General features: G+C 35.5%; 1 protein-coding gene across 3 annotated transcripts in view; it reads left to right on the forward strand.

Annotated features, from left to right (window-relative positions):
* The first annotated feature begins 541 nt into the window (after nucleotides 1–541).
* The window catches only part of OXR1 (oxidation resistance 1), a 365,376-nt gene continuing 351,554 nt past the window's right edge, over nucleotides 542–14,363 (forward strand). Inside the window, exon 1 of one of the 3 annotated variants that reach the window (XM_055313914.1) lies at nucleotides 542–669. In XM_055313914.1, the coding sequence (XP_055169889.1) occupies nucleotides 647–669 (23 nt within the window). In that variant the 5' untranslated portion in view covers nucleotides 542–646. The remainder of the gene's footprint in view (nucleotides 670–14,363) is intronic. The other 2 variants (XM_055313909.1, XM_055313912.1) reach the window with 2 other exon arrangements.

The raw sequence follows: 14,363 nt of genomic DNA on the forward strand, positions 1-14,363 counted from the left end.
CCACATGCTACTCAATATAAATTCTCATTTGCTCAGAGGTAGTAGTGAATGATTTTTTTTTTTTTGTTACAGCTTTGGATATGATAATTTGTGCCAAGGAGCTTTTTTTTTTTTTTTTTTTTTTTTTTAAACGTGTGCTATGGCCAGTTAGGATCTTTATTTTGATCCTTTTATTGCAAGTATATAAAAACTAGTCTAGAGAGCATAACTGATGGACCATATGGAGAAAAAAATTGATGCATCTAAAAACACATTCTGTTCTTTCCCTGTATTGTATTCTCTACTTCAGGGAATGAACATTGTATTAATCTTTAAACTTATTTCAAAGGCAAAGCATTTAGCTTATCATAGGGTTGATTTAATTTTATCTTTGGTTTATAACATGTCTTATATTTTAAGAAAAACGTATTTTTTTGTGTCTCTTACCATGACAAAACTATTGACCTGGATGAAATACATTTGTGAAAAGACTGGGTTCTATAGAAGCCATTTTATTTCTTTTCTCTATAGGTTATTTCAGACTGTAAGTGCAACATTCCAGCAGCAAAGCCGAAGTTCCCAGTGGTCTTGTCTACTCAATCTACTCATTTCCTGTTCTGAAATCTAGAGAAGACTGCTCCACAAGACTCCTCCATAAATTGCTGCAATGTCTGTATCTAATTTATCATGGTAAGTGAATTACTTTCTAACCTAATCCAAATACATGCATATCCTGAAGCAGTATTTTGTGAGAAGGTTGTACTGTCAGAACTGGAGCAGAGAAAGAACTTGAAAAAGTTGGGTTTCCAGAGATTGGTATTCTGGGTTAATGGAAGGAAAATTACCTAGAATTAAAACTTGGACTTTTCAGCACTGTGGTATCTGGGAACTCTGGAAAGGGTTCAAACCTTTTATGAATCCCAATGACATCCCATGCCTTTCTTCCTAGACACTCTAGTGGAGAGATAAGTAGGAATTAAATACTCATTCAGTGGTCCTGGCTACTGTTAGAATCTGAGCTACAGAAATAACAGGCTGTAAGGGAAGCTATAAGGCTTGGATGGATATTTTTCTCATCAGTACTTTTCCTCAGACTTTCTATTTCAATAGATCTACGAAGACTAAACTGGCTAGAACTCTAATATGGAAGAGAAAATTTTATTATAGATTCATATCTTTAAATAGCTGGCATTCTGAATAATCTTTGACTTCCAGTTCATGTTTAAGTTCTGTTTGTAATTTAAAATAGGAAGTACAAAGATTTTTTTTTTGGCATATACTCAAGTTTTCTATAGCAATGAAGAGCAATACTAGCAGGGATGGATTAGCCATTTTTTTGGACTTTGGATTTTTTAAAAAATACATATAAAGAGCTGAATAAGTGATATTCTACAAATTCAGAGTATTCAGTATGTGAATACTAGAAAAATCTAGTAATCTCGCCCATTTTCATAGGAACCCATCTTATCCTTGTCTTTATTTTGTGCTGGAAATACAGATAGCATTAAAGACCGGTTCTGCCACTTAGCTTCATCTATTTATTTTTAGTTAAGTAAGCAATTTCTTTAGAGCAAAGGGTAGAATTATTTGTTTAGATTTAGTCTAGTGTTTCCAAAGGACCCAGTTTTTATGGACTCCCTACAATATGACCTTTGCATTCCTACTGGGTGCTAAGGATCTCAGTTTGGGGGAAAAAAAAGAATTAAAGAAGCTAAAATATATTCTGTAGAAATAAATGAAAAAAATATTGAAGTTAGAGTTATTACTGTAAAATGTATATTATTATTAAAGTAAAATCACCATTAAAAAATTCTGTAGAATGTATGAACCCCTTCAAGCCCCTAGAAGATATATTTTTAAAGATTTTATTTATTTGAGAGAGAGAGCACAAGCTGGAGTGGGTGAGGAGGGTAAAGGGAGAGATAGAAGCAGACTCTATTCAGCAGGGAGCCGGACATGGGGCTCCATTCCAGGACTCCAAGACTGTGACCTGAGCCGAAGGCAGACACTTAACCAACAGAGCCACCCAGGCATCCCCAAACCCCTGGGAGATATTAAGGATGCATTTATTTAAAGAAATTATACCCCTGGCAAATGCATGTGTTGGAGATGAATCTCCAGAAAGCAGACTGCATGCCTAAGAAGAAAGAAAGAGATGAAGGGGAAGGGACAGGAAGGAGAACAAAGAGGAGGAGGAGGATGGGGGGAAGAGACAAATAAGCATGAAAGGGTGGAGGAGATTAAAACACAGGTATGGTTGTCAAATGTCAAGATTTGACAGTGTGGTGTGGCCTGGTTTCCAGAATCTGGACGGGGCAAATATTTGAACATACTTGGTATGTACCTCAATTAATGCTGACTTGATGTGATATGATGTGATATGAGGGACGCCGTCCCCTCAATGTGATGTTAGGGTCGTTCAAAACGTAGTGAACTCCACAAAGAGAAGAGATTGTATGTTGTGGTTCCTACTCAATTGTTTAGCACAGCTCTTAGACTTTAGTAGCTGTTCTATATATTTATGCTGTGCAAATGAGTGAAAAAATGCAGATTAGGTAATTCAATGGCAAATTAGTATTTTCATTCTAAAACTTTTTTTTTTATTATGGGGATATCTTATAGAATTCATATATCTGAAATTTGTTAGAATTCTTCCCATCTCAGAGTTACAAATTTTACAGAAATAATGCTTGGATATTTTCATCTAATAGTACCCTTAATTGTGGCTACAACTAATGTTCTCTGTTAGATTTCCGTACAGAGAGCTCTTAATTTCTTTTACCGATGTTACCTCATTATTCAACAGTGTGGAGTTTGGCATTAATTAAATTAATTTACTGAAATTATTATAGTCCAGGTTCTGGCTCTCTGTTTTGAAATCCAGCAACTAAGACATGAAAATACTGATACTGGAAAATAAACCGATTTGACAGATTATTAATTTGAAATGAGGTATGTAACTTTTAAATGCATTGGAGTGCTTGATTTGGCCTGACCAGCGCGTTCTGTAACGGTTGTGGAAAACTATGTGGGAATCTAAGTCAGAGGTTTGGCTGATGATCATATAATTATTGCAGGGAGAATTATATGCCTCCACTGTTCCAGGGAGTCTAGATAGGCATAGAGTGCACCTGGAGGGAGATGTCTGTCAATAGGGATGTATCTGCCAGACACTCCCATCTGTTTCTCAGGGCAGCTTCTTCCTGGCTGGGACTTAGAGCAACACTATCAGTCTTTATCTCTGTGATTCTTGTGAGTTCCGCTTCTACCAGACTCCCCTCTATTTCATTATCTCATTAATGTTAGCAGAGTTTATAGTCAAAACCCACTTCAATTTGTGAAGTTTCGTCTGTTTAGTATGATATTGTACATACCCAACTGTATCCCTGTATTGATTTTAAAAGTTAACTCCAAGGCTTAATGGAATGAGGGTGCCTAATTGTGACCCCTGCATGCAACTGAAGAATTTAGAAAATATACGTTCATGTGAACAAGTATCCAAGCAATCCTCCCAGCTTTTAAATACCTAGTATAAGAAAATTATCTTTTTACATATTAAAAGAAATGTCCTTACTCTAGTAGTTATGGGTCTGACATTTGAAAAGAATATAAAATAATTTGGCCCTTTCACACAGAATCTCAGAAAGAAATACAATCTAGGAAATCCAAATTTCTAGGAAACTATGCAGTGCCAATCAAGTAAAGAGACTTGTAGGAGTTGATTATAAGAATCACATGGTAACATATATCAGATGTTTTGTGAATCTTCCTGTTCAGTAAATAATGACCTGAGGGAAGCAATGAATGAGTTGACTTTGGTTGAGATAGAGACAAAGGAATGTACAGAATCAATTGCAGACATCTATGTACAGGTGACAGATTCCAGGCTATGATCTGAGGGAAAGAATTGTTGCTGGTAGCAGAGGTAATTAACAGGAGACATGAGGCAAGCACAGGAAGTTGAAAAAGAGTCCTATTTCTATAGCACAGAGAGAGAAACGGTGTGATATCAAGGGGTATTTAAAGGACTTTCAGTGCTTCTTCCCTGAAAATCATCTTCGACCTGGTTTTTAATGCTTTTATAAGATTATATGTAATTTATGTATGATGTATATATATAATGCATATGTACATGAACATGTAATGTTTCAAAACATTTGTTTCAAAACATTCCATTTTGGGGATCCCTGGGTGGCTCAGCAGTTTAGTGCCTGCCTTCGGCTCAAAACATTCTATTTTTATGATATGAAAACTAAGTAAGTGATATCAAGAGTGAACATTTACTTGGCATTTTACCTTGTACCAGACACTTTTTTAGACAGTTTGTAGATATTAACCCATAAAGTCCTCACATAACCTAACTAGTGATGTAGTGTTGCTGTTTGCATTTCCACAAATGGAAAATTTAGGCACAGGAAGTAGAAAGTTTTTTTAGTAGAAAGTTGCCCAATATGACACAGCCACTAAGAAGCAGAATTAGGAAATGAATGCAGGCAGCCAGTTAGTAGCCCTAAGCACTCACCTACCCATATAAAACAAATACTGTCTGGTAGAGCAATACTCTGCTATGTGTGTGTGGCTTCAGGGTGAGTCCCCTAGTTGCCATTTCCAACCAGAATGTTTCCCTTATATAGATATCCTGGGGGCTTTCATGGAAAGATGTGAATACCTGAACCTGGGGATGCTATCAGACATTAGAATAATATTGAGGGTAGAGTATGGGGGTGGTGGGTGAGCACTCTAATTTCCTAGAGGAGGTGTAGAGGTTATTGCTATCAGAAATTTAGGTGAACTTTCAAAGTTATTTAAGATGAGGTACCTAAACTACAAAATATAAATCTTAGTTCCACTTATCATGTGACAGACTAGGAATTGTTAGATTTTTCATCATGGCAAAAAAGAAGCACAACAGAAAGATATTGGCACTTTGCTATAATTCTGCTAAAATGACTCTTCCATTGCCCATCTCATAGAGACCCTCCATTACTAAATCAAGTACTTTCTACTCCCTCTGGCCCTATTGCATCCTTAGCTCTCATTATATTAGTGTTACTATATATACGTTAACCAGTATTCAGACAGAGATCCTAATGGTGGCTTAACTGATTTTGCCAGATGCCAACTTTTTGACTCTAAATTATGTTTTGTTGTGATGCCTGTGCACATTTCAGCTTTTATTCACAGTATCTTAAAGACTGTGGTACCTGACAGGGGTGAAAATAACTGTATTAGAGCCATATATGGGAGGAAGAAGACACTGGATAAATGAAAGTAAGAAGCCAAGTAGCCAGTCAAAATCTATTGAGCATCCGTAATGTGCCATGCCCCGTGCTGACTACAGGGATGCAGTCTTAATGGAAAGTAATGACTTCTCTTGTAGGAGATCATCTCTTAGCCAAGAAGACTAAATAATCAAATAACAGACTTAATGTGATACATGCTCTAAAAGGTACCTCCAGGGTGGGGCCCCTGGGTGGCTCAGCCTGTTGAGCTGCTGACTCTTGGTTTTGACTCAGGTCTTGATTTCAGGGTGGTGGGATGGAGCCCAGTGTCCCGCTCTGTGCTCAGTGGGGAGTCTGTTTCAGGATTCTCTCTTTCCCTCTGCCCCCTCTCCCCCATTCTCTCTCTCTCTCTCTCTCTCCCTCTCCCTCTCCCTCTCCTTTCAAACAAATAAGTAAATCTTTAAAAGAAATAAAAAGAATAAGTAAATCTTTAAAAATAAATAAAAGGTAGGGTGTTTGGGGAAACAAAATGGATGTTTGTTTTTCCTGTTTATTTTTTAGGGATGCAAATATGTCTCCTGCATTTACTACTAAAAATAAAGGAGAATGCTAATTATGAAGAGTCAAACAGTTTAGAAAAATAAAAGCAGAAATAAAAATGACCAAAACCTTACCACACGTAGAGAGACATAGGTATAAATGTTGAGATACATTCTTTCCTACATATAATCACAAAGTTTTGCAAAACTGAACTCAAACCATGCAAATTTTGCATCTTCTTTCTTCATTATGTAATTTCTTTTTTAAAAAAAGATTTTATTTATTTATTCATGAGAGACAGAGAAAGAGAGGCAGAGACATAGGCAGAGGGAGAAGCAGGCTCCATGCAGGGAGCCCGATATGGGGCTCAATACCAGGACTCCAGGATCATGCCCAGGGCCAAAGGCAGGCACTAAACTGCCAAGCCACCTAGAGATCCCCATTATGTAATTTCTATGGACATATAGAGATATATGTCCATATGATGGACATATGATCCATATGATGGATATAGAACAACATCATCATGTGTAAAGGCTGGGTCACATTATATGGTAGTAGCGTTATTTATTTCAGTCATTTAGATTGAACCCTTGTGTTTTTTCTAATTTTCACTTTTTACTATTTTAAGTACCTCTTTTGTGAGGAAAATTATCAAATTCTGCTGGGCTCCAAGGGCTGTAGAGCAACTGATGAGGCCCTAGGTTGTAGCTCCCTGGATTGCAGACATCAAGGCTAATATGTTTTTGAGAAAGTGTCTTAACTCATCTCCTTTTTTACTTTAGAAAAGGACCCATCTTTTAAAAAATATTTTATTTATTTATTTATTTATTTGTTATTTTATTTTATTTTATTTTATTTATTTATTTTATTTTTTATTTACACAGAGAGAGAGGGAGAGAGGCAGAAACATAGGCAGAGGGAGGAGCAGACTCCCAGAGGGGAGCCTGATGTGGGACTCGATCCTGGAACTCGGTCCCAGGACCCTGGGATCACACCCTGACTAAAGGTAGATGCTCAACCACTGAGCCACCCAGGTGTCCCTGAAAGGAACCCATCTTATACACTATCTGTTTTACCAGATTTAGTTCCTCATAATCACTGAAAATGTGCTAATTGTCAAGGAAGTACTTACAGCTGATTAACAAAATTTTATTAAAGGTCAACAAACCATTCCAGCATAGATACTCCTAGATTAGAAATATAGTAAAGTCGGAATTGTGTAAGTTATTGATGTATTGACTAAATTTATAAGTGGTGATGGTTTTTATTGAATATGCTTATAGTATAAAATATTATTATGAATGCTAGCAAGTTCAATAATGCTCTCTAATAGGGGGTGAAAACTAATTTGACTTATCTTCTTTATCTGAATGCAATAGTGTGTTAGAATCCCAGAAATGAGAAGGATGCTAAATTAGAAGTGTAGATACTTTGCTTTGTCAGATTATTCATGTTATAGTATTTTTATTTAAGTTCTTCCTTAATGAATAACAGAAAAAGTGAATCACTCATTCTTTGACACCAGGATTTAGGAGTAAAAAAAGATTCTGGAGAGACAGAAGCAGTCTATTTATAGTAAAGACAGGGGGAAAGTCAGAATGTTTTCTCAAAGGTTGCCTTAACCACTATTGTGCAAACTACTTTTCTTATTTACACTATTGAATGGCAGGCTCTCAGGGGTAATATTTGCAGTGGCAGAGGAAGTAGAGACTTGAATTATCTCTTTTAGAAGGGCTCAGAACTCACAGTGGAGTGAAATGTGGGTTTGTAGAGAGACTGCAAAGGGAAATTTTCATCTTGATTTGTATAAGTAAAGGGTAAAAGAATTTTCAACAATTCTTGGGTGAGATAGAGAGAGAGAAGGTTAGACATAAATATAAAGCTAGTATTTCTAATTGAAAAAAAGACAAGACTTTCTGATAGGAAAAGCTTAGATGGTGAAATACTGTATTTCCCAGAATGGTAAGCACATGTTAAATGAATGACTATTATATTAAGGTGCTAGGAAGAGAGAGAATGGTTTTGAGAGCCTAAAATTTAAGAATCCTCATATAAGTGGGTATGTTCAGCTTGTAAAAGAGTAGATCTAGAACACAGAAGAGAGTAAGTTGAGTGTAGGAGAGAATAAAGAGCAGATGACCTAGGAGAGGAAGAGAAAAGAGAATAAAATAGCCAAAATGACGACTCAAGAGGAATAAAAATATGTCTCCAAAATCATGTAACACTTTAAGTATAATGATTTGGGTAAAAGTCAGTTTACTAAATTCTGAAAAATTTCAGTGTCTTTGTAGTCATAATATGCCTTTTCAAATAGAAATCCCTTCATTTTTAAGATGATTAATCCTATTTTGATTGGGCTTGACTCTTTAAGTAAACATACTATATTTTTAATATCTTTGATCATGTTTGGCTTTAAGCTATGTGCCTTTAGAAATGGTTTCTTAAAAAAGTAAACATTTATAGGAAACCTCCTGGATATTTTTCTCTATAAATCAACCTCAAATTCTTTCTTCCTGAATAATCAAATAATCAGTAAAAAAGAATATTTTACTTTTGTTCTTAAACATTAGTGCCAACCAGATGTGAATCATATTTTGAAGAAAATTGGTAAGTTTTATCAGCTTAGAGTAGTTTGTTTTCTTGTAGAGTTAATGAATTTGAGTTTGCAGGTTCAATTCCCACAGAGATCAATTAGTTCTACTCTCTTCTGTGGCCAAAGCCTACTGCTGTAACCTTAATCATCCCTCTTTGGTCACAAGTCATTAGAAACAGTTGATTGATTACCGGCAATTCACAGTCAGTATTGGGAAAATATATATATACACTAAGTAAGGTGCTCTTCAGGGATTGATAATGGGCCATATCATCTTCCTTTTGAATATGATCCATGTCTATGAACATGCTTTGAAATATGTCTTTTCATCATTCTCAGGGGAGTCATAGTTTATTTTCTTGTGGAAAAACTACAATGAATAATTACAGCAATATTTCCTTAGACTATAGAAAATTTAACATAAAACTGGGCAGTCCATTTCAACCCTTAAAGGCTAGAGTTATTAAACACTAGGCCTTTTTGGACTTGAATAATTAAGATAAAGGCCAGTGAATGGTCTATGGAATAATTTTAGTTATTAAAAGTTATATAGATTCAGGTATGTTATTTTTAGCATGATCAAAATAAATTTTGTAATCTTAAACATCATTTGCCATTGGTGCATAAAATTTTCAGCTATCGTTTCATCCTGGTATATATCCTCCCATTATCTTTTTTTGTTTGTTTGCTTATTGTATTTTTTAAATTTGTTTTTAAGATTGCAAAGAGAGTTTACCTTGATTTTAAAACTATTGCAGTGTAATTGAGGGGGAAAAACACTTTTCAACTCAACTGGATCGTCACTAATACTTACATGTATTTGTTTATACTTGGTGTTATGTTTTTTTTAAATTATAGGTTTGTTACTATAAATTTTATGGGACTTTAAAAGTTATTCCTCTGCAGCTAGAGAGATGGATTAGCATAGTTTAATCTAGACTAGTAGTAATTAGTTTTATATTAATTAGAAAATATTTTCCCACATTTATATTCAGTCATATCTTCAACATTTTTCAATGCTTACAATGTATAGTTTTCATTGCTATGTATAGAATAAAATGATGACTGCAACAGAAGTCCCTACTTTCATTAAGCTTACACTCTTGCGCTGAAGACAGATATAAGCAGATAAAAAATGTGTTTTGTAATATCAGATAGTGATAAATATTTTGAAGAATAACCAAGCAGAATAAAAAGAGTGATAGGGTGGGGAGTGGGAAATTGGTCAAGGAAAGCCTCTGGAGCAAGTGACATTTAAGCAGAGAGGGTGTAAATAGTATAAGTCTGAGCAGAAAACCATTTCAGGTAGAGAAACAGGAAGGACAAAGGCTCTGAGACTCAAGTGTACCTGTTGTGTTTGAGGAAACATCAAGGTAGTTTGGTATAGAAACAGCCAGTAGAAGGGAGAGTTCCAGAAACTGAGCTTGTAGAGGTAGCAGGGGGGTATGTAGATCATGGGAAGAATGGATTATATTGTAAATGTGATAGGAAACTTTGCCCTCACTGACCAGATCAGTGGAGGAAATTCATCTAAAATGTAAATTCAGTGAAATTCAGTAATGGGGGGAATTCAGTGTTGAGAGCAAAGTCTTGATCTGACTTCTATTTCAAAAGGACCTCCCTGTAATCTTCAGATTTTATGAAAGCAATTCATATTGTGTTCTTAATATAAACACTCAGTAGATGATTAATAAGATATAATAGTGAAAGAAAAAAGTAAATGAAAAACCTTTTTCATGAATATAGTCTGTGTCTCATTATCATCTATTTTAAAAGATTGGACAAATCTGATACATCTGAATAATTAGGGATATGATATAAAAGATATTTCATCAATAGATATACTCTGTCTTCTGTTAAGCAGCTTTACAGAGATCAATGAATATTTTTGTAAATTATGGAAATTGAAAATATATTATCAATGATCCAATTTAGAGTTCACATTTATTTTTAAATCTCTCACCATCATAAACTTTAAGGCTAATTCTAATATATAAACCTAAAAGTGCATTAAGCAATGAAGTATCTCCTTTATACTGGTTGTTTAATGTATGTGTGGGGTTTTTTTTGAGGAACCGGATAGAATAGAACATCTTTCCAAGTCCTCACATGTGTTTTAGAGAGAATGCTGCCATAACATTACCAAGTGTACTTCCTGGGAAAAAAATTCACCATTATTCTAAGGCTATTACCTTTCTACACTTTTGTTGATAAAATATGGTTTCTTTTATGGCACCAATTATAGATAGAGGTTAGGTTATTTCTCTTTATGTCTTTACTTGGCAAAATAAAAGTTGGAAACACAATATTGATCCCACTCCTCTCCCATCTTGTTTGTATGTGTTTTAATTTAATTGGACTATAAAATCAGAAAGTCTGAAACTTCTGGTGGACTGGGAATTTTTTCAAAATGGCTTCAATCCAAAATATTCATTGTCAATGATATATGATTCAGATCAGAGAAGAAATCATCCATCGATATCTACCACCTTCATTTGGCACTATAGGGTTGTAGATTCAGTGATTGAGAAAGCTTACAAATGACTTTATTATCTACAATGGGATAAAGGGTCTCACAGCATATGATAATTGTTCTTTTACTAGATCTAGGCAAGCCTCTGCCTATGTAAGTCAGTGTGGCTAATCCACCTTTCTTATATGCATTATTACCATCTGATGTCCAGGAATTCTCTCAGTAGGGTTATAATGACTTCTCTCTTGCTATTTATTTTTAGTTATATTTAATATTTATGCAGTTCCTTCTCTTTTTAACAGTTATATTTGCTTTCATTTTCATACTGGTGATGCAGCAAACTCAGTTTTTATTGTGGGCAAAATCAGTTCATTGCTCAATGCTCATTACCCCCAAATAATAAGAATCTTATATTTTGTAATAAGTAGGCTAGAGCCTTTGCATGTGTTTTGATTCCCCAGAATTTGGAAAGTCAAATGCTCTCACATTCACATTTACAGAGGTCACATAAATGATATTCGGTGAGTTGAAACTGTTAATTATAGATACCATGTGGAACTCAAGTGAAAATTTTCTTTTCATCTCAGTCTGCTTAGATAAAATTATGCTTGAATTTACAACATCTGTGCTAAGTTAGTATTCCAAGCAGCCCAGCAGCAGCAGAGACAGAATAACCTCCCTGGCAAGAACCAAGTATACCAGGTCTCCCCATTGCAACTAGGAGCTTGGGGTAGAAAGCTAAAGTTCTGAGACATATACATTTTTTTCTGACTGATACATTTCATGTAGGAGGGCTATTATTGTTCCAGATGGTTTTTCAGCTTTATGCACACTGGCTTCATAGACTCCTGCTGTAATCGAAAATTGGTTTTACTCCAACATTTGACAAAAAAAAAATTAGATGAGGTTAACTACACTTCGGTTTTAGATTACTGATACAAAGTGCTCTCATGAATATGACAGAAAATGTTGAATTCAAACTAAGTGGTTTCCTTGGGTGCATTTTCATTTAGACATGTTCCCCAAGGTTTTTATAATATCATAAAATTGCATTCAGATACAGAATTTTCATGGAATCAGGTTCACTGAAATTTTGATGGTCCCTTTCAATCCATAACATTCTTTTTAGTGTTTTTTTCCCTTTTCAAGTTTGTATTTTAATTCCAGCTAGTTAACATACAGTGTAATATTAGTTCCAGAGTTTGATGATTCATCACTTACATACAACACCCAGTGCTCATCACAGCAAGTGCCCTCCTCAATGTCCATCCCCCACCCACGCCCTCCTCCAGCAACCCTCAGTTTGTTCTCTAGGGTCTCTTAGGTTTGCCTCTCTCTCTTTTTCTTTGTAGTGTTTTTATGGAAAACAGCTAGATATTTGAAGTGACTATAAGAATAATAATAAAAGATTTAAAAGGTTTCTATTAATTTGCTTGCATAGTGAGAGCATTCATTATGTTTATTGCTTTTAGATTCTTATAAACTGAATAAGAGAAAGGAATTTTCCTGATATCCCTCCATATGTTTTTCCAAGTTTGGCATTTGGAGAATAACACAGACATATAAAATACTTACTATATTTGGCAAGTTGTAAATGTGATCGATTGAAGGTAAGCATTGAGTTATAGCTGTTACCAGAAGAGTGTGATGACATACACAAAACTTCAGCTTCCCAGTTAGGATGTGTCTGGACGGTCACCTACTGGCACAGGAATGAGGTCATCCTACACGTTGTGGCACCTGTTACTCAAGGGGTTCTTTGCACTCATGAGTGGCTGAAGATTCACCAGAGCATTCAGTCTGACTCCTCAGCCAAATATTGTAATGGAGAGCATATTTGTAGTATAGGTGGGAGATTTGGGTCAAAAAAAAAAAAACATGGAAACACAAGATGAAGTGATTTGGCTGTCATAAGGTTATTCTGTGTCTAACGTATGCAGACGTTTTTCACTGAACACTGAAGAATTTTGTGGATATATTTGCAACTCTGAATTAGGGCTGTGGCTCATCTGAGCTAAAATAAGAGCTTTCCTGGTATTTAAGAAAATAAAACTGCCCTGTTCCTATTCTGTAATGTTGATTTTTTACATTTTGGAGGAATTTCCTCAGTTCCATGTTCTGAAATCTTCTGCCCGTTGTAACTGTGTCATAGCCTTTACTCATCATCATCATTTATTGGCTGACATTGACGGAGCATGTGCCGAAAGTCACAGAATATTTTCTAGAAGGAAGCTATGAGGTCACATATGGCATTGGTTACAAAGTTCGGCTTTATGGAGGACGGCCAGTCAGTGGCAAAGCATCCTATTATAAAATAAAAGGAAAAAAAGAGAAAAAGATAATATTGGTCAGATTTTGCTAAATTTCTTTCTTTAGTCTGAAATGATGTGCTGCATGCTTACTTGGTATTAGAAAAGTCTTTCTTTCATGAGATGAAGGTGATAATAAACGATAATTATTGTCCCTGATGGATAAAAGCAGAAGCGTTGTATTCCTCTAAGTGCAGGACAAGCTCATGCTTACTTTGTTTTTGTGAATTTTATCATATGATTGTCAAATATGAGCTCAAATTCCATAATGAGTACATATCTATATCAAGCATCATCTTATGAGAACTAGCCCATCAACCCTGTTTTGTTAAGATCTTTTTGGAAATTTGTTCATTGGACTTTCAAGAAAAGTTGCCCACTCAAGTCTATCTTAAGTAGGCACAGGTTATTGTAGGAATAACTCTAGAATAATGAGGACATGTATCTCAGCCCCACAGGCAAGCTTTCTGTGCTATAGAAACAGCAGCACAAGAAAGTATCAGAGGAACACAGAACAGCTGCACCATTGGGTCCCATAGTTCAGGGAACTAAAGGCTGATTGGAGTGCAGTGATGCTCCAGTGACTGTCATCTCATTGCCTCTAGGAGCAAAACTTTATTGATCTCCTTCCCTATTCTTTGACATTGGCCTGATTTACTGATGTCGTTCTTTGTGACTTTCTGATTCTGTATCTGCTAGCTCTGCCTTGGTCTTGCCATATATTTCAAGCCTAAGAGTTGGCCCATTTGGTACACTATAGTCTTGTGCAATAGCTTTCTGTCAATGAAGCAGTCCTTCTGCCATGAAGACTTCTGCCAGTTCTAATCTATATGGCTCATAGCACAGCTTTGATTTTTGAGTATAGCTCTCTTTTAGCTCATCAGGGTAAATTAATCATAAATAAAACCACAAGTAAACTAAATAGATTAGTATAGAATAATGAGTGGTTCTTAAAGTGTGGTCCCTGGGTTGGCAGAATCCGCATCAGCTGGGAATTTGTTATCGGTTCCACCCCAATCCTACTGAATCAGAAATTCTGGGTTGGGATCCAGCAATCTGCATTTTATCAAGCCCTCCAGGTGATTCTGATGCAAGTGCAAGTTTGAGACCAGATGGTAATAAAATTATCTCCTTAGAGTCTAGATTTATAGTGTTATTATCAAAAACAAATGGCATTAGGTATAATTGATATGCCAGAGATCTTTCTGACACTATTTGCTAACAATTCAGCTGTTTTTTTAAAG

The sequence above is a fragment of the Nyctereutes procyonoides genome, unplaced genomic scaffold, assembly GCF_905146905.1.
Source record: "Nyctereutes procyonoides isolate TBG_1078 unplaced genomic scaffold, NYPRO_anot_genome, whole genome shotgun sequence".
Lineage (NCBI taxonomy): Eukaryota > Metazoa > Chordata > Mammalia > Carnivora > Canidae > Nyctereutes > Nyctereutes procyonoides.